This window comes from Sinocyclocheilus rhinocerous, unplaced genomic scaffold (genome assembly GCF_001515625.1).
Source record: "Sinocyclocheilus rhinocerous isolate Xijiao unplaced genomic scaffold, SAMN03320098_v1.1 scaffold647, whole genome shotgun sequence".
Lineage (NCBI taxonomy): Eukaryota > Metazoa > Chordata > Actinopteri > Cypriniformes > Cyprinidae > Sinocyclocheilus > Sinocyclocheilus rhinocerous.
Genome location: NW_015632746.1, coordinates 784418 through 792942, shown reverse-complemented (window position 1 = coordinate 792942; position 8525 = coordinate 784418). Strand labels below are relative to the sequence as shown.

At 38.1% G+C, this 8525-nt stretch overlaps 1 protein-coding gene across 1 annotated transcript in view; it reads left to right on the top strand.

The window, feature by feature from the left end:
- The window catches only part of LOC107743036 (leukocyte immunoglobulin-like receptor subfamily A member 4), a 37146-nt gene extending 28873 nt beyond the window's left edge, over window positions 1–8273 (top strand). Inside the window, exon 5 of the mRNA XM_016556146.1 lies at window positions 8190–8273. Coding sequence (XP_016411632.1) covers window positions 8190–8273 — 84 coding nt within the window. The remainder of the gene's footprint in view (window positions 1–8189) is intronic.
- Window positions 8274–8525: the final 252 nt, after the last annotated feature.

The following is an 8525-nucleotide window of genomic DNA, read 5'->3' as shown; positions in this document are numbered from 1 at the left end:
ATTGAGAACTGGGTGTGTTGCTCCCTCAGCTAAGTAAATTACTGCTAGCTGTTCCAGCATTGGAACATGCTGCAGGTCGAGCCCCCCTCTCAATTGAGAACTGGGTGTGTTGCTCCCTCAGCTAAGTAAATTACTGCTAGCTATTTTCCAGCATTGGAATGCTGTAGGTCGAGCCCCCTCTCGATTGAGAGCTGGGTGTTTGCTCCCTCAGCTAGAGATTTACTGCTAGCCACTCCAGCATTATACCTTAGATCGAGTTGATGACTTCTCAAACATAGTGTTTTTGGGATTGACCATTTCCATCTATGGGCTGCTCTTTCAGAGTGCAACGAGGGCCCCTTAGAATGGTATTTTTAAATCCATGTTATGGTAAGTGTGCACGTGAAGTCTTTGCACACTTTCTAAAATCCACACTGTGGTAAGTTCGCACGTTAGTACTTTGCGTTCTTTCTAAAATCCTGTATGGTGAGGGCTTCGCGCGGCAGATTACGTCTCAGGTTACTTATGTAACCATGGTTCCCTGAGTAGGGAATGAGACACTGCGTCCTCTAGGTTCCCTGCCATGCTTCGGACGCAAGCTTCAGACGAAGAAGTGGATGATTTGTTCTCCCGGCGCCTATTTATACTATAGTCGCACCAGTAGTGACGTCATGGGCTGTCGCCGGCCAACGTGTTGTTGGTGTTTTTTTTGAATGTATGCTTCAGACACGGGTCACAACGAGGCTTTCCGCATAGCGACCCCTAGAGGACGCAGTGTCTCATTCCCTACTCAGGGAACCATGGTTACATGCGTAACCTGAGACGTTCATACATTTCCTTGAGACACTGTGGGACAAAACATGGTTTATGGAGGCAATATTACAATTGGGGCAGCACGAAAAGGGCTCCCTTAAAAAAAAAAAAAAAAAGCTCAGAGAGATATGTCATTAGTTTTTCCATCTCTTTGCTACATCTAGTTTAGCTTTAAGTAAATAGGAGAATGCATCTATAGCACAAGGGAACTGCCTCCAATTATTCACCAGTAAAAAGGAATGGGGTGTCGGGAGAGTTTCTGCCTCACACAGATCATTATCAGCCGCTATATCAGGCATCAGTTCACACTGCTTTATTCCTTGGCCATTTAAGGATGTTGTATGTGGTGAATATTCTCTTGTGTCCTTCCTGAATCTCTCTCTCGCTTGCCTTTGCTCACAGATACACCGATAATCCACCTGAATGGGTGCACATGCTTTTCTTTTTATATAATGTCACTATGACCAGCATGCTGGTGAGCTGAGCTGGAAGATTTTGCTCATCAAGTTTCTGCAATTACCACAGTATACTGTCCTCACATCCCTTACACTTTTTATAAAATAGTATGTCTATTCCTTGCTCTTTATGGCTCCTTCATCAAATACAGTGTCTCATATGTCCGGGACAAAAAAAGCTATGATACATTTTAAACATTGCCTCATCTATATTTTTCGTTTTTTTTTTTTGTGTAACATGAAATTTATGGAACCATAAAAATACAGCTACACTGACAAATGTAGAATTTACATATTGTTTGTTCATTTTGCTGTGTATGAAGTCAGAATAGATTTAGCGCAAACATTGAACATTACAGAGAATAAAAAATACAAAAAACACAAACGAAACAAGCGATTTAATGCAAACAACGTAGGGATGTTGACATAATTCTGTCACGTGACACCAAATATATTTGCATTAAAGCATTTTTTCATCTATCTATCTGTCTATCTATCTATCTGTCTATCTATCTATCTATCTATCTATCTAGAGTGTTTATTTAATTATGACTTCAGTGTTCATACTGAAAAAATAGATAGATAATAAAATAGATATGTAGATTTAGTGCATTTTGAATGTGAAATTAACTGGTGAAAAGTTGGTTTGGAGAGCTGTGTGAAGAGTTTTGAAAAAGTGACCTAAGTATTGAGAAATGTGTCCTAGCAATTGTAAAAAAAGTGTCAAAGCTAAAAGTTCAGATCCTTTTTTCTGTTCTCAGTCTCTATGTTTTGACAGCATGATGGAACATTTGGCTTCCCTCAAATCATCATTGCCCAGCGCTCTCACTGGCCCTCATTCCAGGCTCACGAAAAGAGCAAATGGCCAAGTGTCATGGCAACAGAAAACTCCTGGCAGTATATTGTCAGTTTTCCAAACTTTTTTTGTGTGTATATATATATATATATATAAGTTATTAATATAAGTTTAAGTTTCAATAACAAATGTAAGTTTCAAGACTTAAGTCAAAAATAACATTTCCAGTACTACATTTGTGTCCCAGAAGTGCAGACATTTACAGAGACCTTTAGAAAGGAGAAGAACGTCTAAACATCTAATGAATTCCCCATCGTTCAGTATTATTGAACTGTGAGAGAATGCTGACCAACACTCGGCGGCCCAACTGCCCACTGATTGAGAGGCAGAGACAGCTGGAGAACACTGACCTTGGAGCTAGAGAGTGGGAAACATCGATTTCAGCCAACTATGTAATAGATTTAATGAGCAAACATGAGGACTGATCACTGAGGACTGACCTCCAGGGAGGAAGTGTCACAGAGAACAGTTGAAGTTAATGTTGCACTCATCTAGCAGACTATTGTGTATTGGATAATGATCACACTTCAGTCCCTTCACTCAGTTTTGTGCTCTCGAGAAAATTTTCACTTTAAAAGTGTCAAATTCAAGGAAATCTTGGTAACACTTTAAATGAAGCTTCTATGCTCAAGGGATTATAAAGATATTCTTAATGCATTCTAATGCACACACACACACACACACACACACACATACATACATAAAACTCCTTGCACTTAAAAAAAAGAAATAAAACTCAAGGCTGTGCATTAGTCCTTTTATCTTGGTATTGTGCATAAGAACACCCTTCACTCATTGCAAAACCACAATCATGGCCTCTCATGGCCTTTAGCTATAATATGTAATGTTCAATATCAGCAGGTTGGGCCAGTAATTTTGTTGTGCTTTTTTGTTGTCAAAAATGTCCATTACTCTGTGGAATTGTTTGCTAAGATTATTTATAATAGAGTTCCCTATCCTCCTCGCTTTCCATCACTAGATTATATTCCAATTCTCAAACGCTGTCTAAATGATTAGCTCGAGTTATCCTTTGGAGACATGCTGAAATGTTGGGTAGGGCATTTCCAATAAACTCTGATCTTATAAGGCTTTGTTTTTCATAGCTTTTGTTGTTTTACAGGCCCGATGGCTCCGAAGCAGCTCGCTCGATTCTGCCTGCAGGTAAATCCAAATGCCAGCTCTCTGCTGCCTTTGTCCATCGATCAAAGAAACTGCTGCCCAGGTTTCAAACACACACAATATTGCACATTTCTGCAAAGTCAAAGCGAGCAGCCCTCACCTCACTGAAGGTTATGAGCTTCATGATGCTGAGCTGGCAAAGACAGTGCAGGAGATAGTGATGATGATGGCAGCACACCATTGTGCCACACCATGCACAATGAATCAAACCTTGATGCCTACAGCTGCCTTCTGAAGCAGCATTCAACTCAAACAGAACCTCATAAGGGACTGTTTAGGACAACATGGGCTCATTGGAAAAAATGCCTCTACCTACATTCATAGGCGGAGCATGTGTAAGGCTGGGGAAGGCAAAAATGCCACTAAATTGGGCAAAAATGCCCCTGCACAAACAAATTAAATCAATTACGACGGTTGCTAACAAAATGAAAATGAATAGAAAATGTCAATTGCGGCATTAAATTAAGATCTGTTCATGTTGCACCGTATTTAATTTTAGGCGTTTTTACAGTGTTGCGCATTATAACCAATCACACACGATTCTGTTGAGCTTAGGATTGCAATGGCCAATCAGAGGCGTTCAGATGAGTCATCGCTGAAACGCATCAGTTTTGAGTTCGCGCGCGTTTGCTGACTGAATTCTGGACGCGCAGATGTATGTACAAAGTAAATAAGAGATTCATTTCACAGTGTAGACAGCGTAAGTGATTATAACGATAGTTTTGATTTGTTTTTTGAGAGTGCTTAAACTCGCGATAGATCAAAGTTAGTGATAATGTCACTTTCTGTATAATAATGTATTCGCTGTTTGAATAACATTGAAAAGGAAACGTTTTATACTAAACGTATAAACGTTTTTTTATGAAATTGTAATCACGTTAAATACAAATTCAGTCCCATTAAACATATTTTATTAGCCTACACGACACCCATGTCTGGTTCTTGCCTAAAAAGACCGGTTTATGATGTTTGTAGTTAATAGATTTGGCTGCTTTTAGCCTTACCCTGGAGTTGGTCCACCCTCGGCCTATGCCTACATTTGTGCAAAACTCCAAAAAAACGCACCTACACATACAATTCACTGCAGTTTTTTAATCTGATATGAACACAGGTGGCAGTAAAACACCTGCAACTTTTATTCTTTTCCCTACAAATCATGATTACAGACTGGATTATTGATTAATAACCCATTATTTTTGCATAGTTCTTTGCACAATATTATGACCTCAAAACACTTTTACCACAATGCATGATTTGTAACCTAATGCCTTTTGACATTTGCATCACATAATGAGTTCCATATGTATAGCTTTTCTGATAGTAAACTTGCTCGTAAGCTCACCTGGTACAGCACTGCATTTGTGATGTGGAGCGCTTAGGTACGAATCCCATTAAACACAACTCACAATTAAAAACTCGCTATATGGCATGGTTGCTTCAGCAAATGCGTTTTAAGGTATGGTGTAGTGTATAGGTGGTATGATATTTTCAAACTCGATAGAGCATTAACCTTTTAGTGCCACTTGCCAGACATTTCATTTTTGAACTGCTGCGATATGTGCACAAAGCAATGTAATAAAACTTTGCCAACACACAAAAATATTGAGTAAAATGTTCATTTATTAATAAGAACCACTGAATATACTCAATTATTTTTATTTATTTTTTTATCACTGAGCTTGTCGCGGTGCATTCTAGGAATGCTGACTCTGTGAATGATGCATGCAGATGGCCAAAACTGGACAATGTGACAGTATACTAATACTTACTTTCAAAAGAATTAATCATTCAAAATTCCAAGGCGTCGCATCATGTATACCAAGAATGCATTGCAACAACCTCAGTGAAAAATATCTATGGTGGATGAAGAGAAATAGCTAAAAATACAGACATATTTATCTACTTACAGTTTATTCACTACAGAGATTTACTGAAAGCTTAGCAATATTCTAACTCCAAACTTGGTAAAAAAAATCAAATAAGCTGCAAGTCTTCCAAGAAGAACACTATTTGTGTGATACACAAAGCTGAATAGAGATATTTTTAAATGCTTCACTTTCAAACTCCCATGACCTGAAAAAAAAAAAGGTTTCTAATAATAGTAAGGGATGCCAAGCTTGACGTCTGGGATTTTTAAACAGATGATTCATTAACTAGACTTCTAAATATACAGTTGTCACACTGATGCCCGATGCACGACATTCCTGGGTTAAAAATAAGCTCATTTCGCTACACAGTATGCAAATTAGCAGTACGTCCGTATTTCCATTTATAGGCACATGCAAAAATGTCTCATAAATGGTTTGAAACAAGAGGTCTAAGCACGCCCCCATTGCTCAGAGTACATACCCGAGTCCTAAATGCGACATATGCAGTATAGATTTTAAATGCACAACACTGTCAGCAATATCTAATTGTCTTTACAAATGAAGGTGAACTTTTACAGTGGCACTCTAGGCAGCTGGGGTGGAAAATGAGCGTAATACCTCAGTGGAGACCTCTAATCTGCTTAATTGGATTGTTCCTCCAAACACCTAAATGTACCTTCTCTGATTGCATCTATTTTTGTTCTGTACACCCTGTAATTGGACAGTGGCTATATCAGGGACCCTTTGTTTTAGCAGTGCAGAGAGCACCGTTGAAATAAAAGTTTCACTAACTTTAGAATTAGTGGTGTAGAGTTATGAGGATCCCTAAGAAACAAGCTCATAGAGTAAGTTTCAACCTTTCACTCTTCCAGGTCTTATTTTGCTCTGAGGTGTTCAGAAAGTGTCCAGGTTTGCGTACATAATAGACTCCTCTGAATCCTGTATGAGTCTGCTGCCTTTATTGGAAGTTATTGTTGAGTTTAAATTCAGGAGCATCTGGTGAGTAGAAGGACAAAATGAGCAGCAAATCAAGGCCTGCAGGAGAACAATGCTTTGTCAATCAAAAGTTAATGCTGCTTCGTTCAAAGTAACGCTCCAGCAGGGCTGTGAAATGAGTGTTGCTTTGAAATTCTGTTTTACCATTTTTAAACCGAACAGCTGAGACAAGAATAATTGGAAAGAGGAGCGAGGGGTTCGATGCACGACACAGGCTGGATTCAAACCTGCATTTCCCATGTGAATACCTCAGCTCAAGATGCCTGGAGCACATGCTCCAACCACTAGGCTACAGCTCAGATTACATTTGTTTATTGGAAAATGCTATAATTAAGTACAGAGTTAAGGTTCTGAATACTTATGCAATGAGATATTTTTCAAAATAAATTTGCAAAGTTATCAAAAATTTAGTTTTTGCTTTGTCTTTTTGGGGTATGGAGTGCAGATTGATGAGAAAGAAATAATTTGAATCATTTTAGCATAAGGCTGCAACATAAAATGTGAAAAAGGGAAATAAAAAAACTTTCTAAATCTCACCAAGAGGTCCTATTTGAGATGCACACAGTACGTACTGCGAGGTAAACCGCGGCTAGCACCTCTCAACCCGCCTGACTCTGTGCGATTTCCTCTGAGGCTGCCAGACTGAATGTTTGAAACTATCTTGAGAAAAACAGAAGAGTGGAGCTCGAGGGAGTGATTTCTTTTCTGTCAGCATGGCTCTTTTTTGGGAGGAATACAGCAGAATTCCCTCTCGGCACAACCTTTTCTCCTGTATAGCATTGGTGTCAGCTGCACACAGGCGCCCAGCTGATGTTTATTCATTTCATCTGTATGTGCAGAGAATTAAGGTGTACACTTTTTTTTTTTTGTATTTTTAGTTTAAAGTGTGTTAAAGGCTGTACATATGATGCATTGTTAAGGTAATCTTAATTTGACATTTTTAAGGCATTCATTTTATAGTCAATAGCAATGTTTGTTTAGTAGCTACTAGAGAAGCAGTGATTTGTTTGACATATTGATGTTTGATGTAATCACTGCATATCTGAGAGCTGCTGTGAATGTAAAGGTTATCAGGGAATAAAAGTCTGTTCCTACATGAAACTATGACACAAGAAAGCATGTTTTTGTAGTGCTTCTACTAATTTTATGGTCCTGTTTGTCCATAGTGCTAAATATGAACTGTTATTTTTATGGAAATGAGCATTTTTGGTGTGTCTTCCACTGAAAACAGAAAACAGGTTTTGAGCAATGTGAATGAGTAAACAATGACAGAATTTCATTCATATTCAGTAATTTTGTTATATAATATATTCAGTTATTATATATTTTTTATTACACACACACACACACACACACACACACATGTGTGTGTGTCTGTGTGTGTGTGTGTGTGCGTGTATTTATTTATTTTAATTTTTTTATACGACACCAGTCATTTATATACTGTTATCCATGAAGTTAGCAAAAAGGTCTAAATAATATAAAGTGCAAACATACATTTAAATTTAGTTATGGTATTTGGTAAACCTCAAAGTAATTGAGAACCACTATGAAAAAATAAATAAATAAAATAATCACAATCACTGACATTCCCATCCGGACTGGATTTGATTTCTCAGAGGATGCCCGAGTTAAAAGAACAACAGTAGGTAATTTGTTTTGTAATTTTTACCAAGGTTTTTTGAAGAAAAAAATCAGGTCAGCTGGGATTGAAGTCACAAAGTATATCTACAAAATACAACTTTATCTCACCTCCTCAAGGTACACGATGTCTCATTAGTGCCATTGTTAGAATTTTAATTTTGTTTTGTTCCATGTTACTGCTTCTGTTTAATTCAGTGGTTCTCAATCCTGATCCTGGAGGACCCAGTATATAGCAGTATATAAAAAGCATATAAAAAGCAGTATGTCATGTGATTAATATGTCTGACAATGCCAACATGGCAGGTGTATTATATTCCTATTGATAGTCCATATTCATACTATATAATATGTGCTGTGTAGCTTGAAGCTGTGTCCTGATCCTAAATATTTCCTCTACAGAGCAGAAGAGGCACCTTCAGCACCATGGAGAGCTCCCGACTCTCAGGCTCTGCCTTTAGGGATGATACTGGAAAGCAGATCTAACTGGAGGTGATCAGGACCATGGAGAGTTCCCTGTAAACACAGGTGCGCAGCATTTCCCTGTATTTCTCCACTGAATTATTTCTCCTCCTGCTTCCCCCTCTCATACCCTGTTAATAAAATTTACTTCTCTGCCAATTTCCCCATCTCTTGGTGTTAAACCATGTTAAAACATGTTTTGTTAAAAAAGCTGTTACAGTGCATACTTTTATATAACACAATTATCTGTGCTATTTTAAATGCATATATACTCTG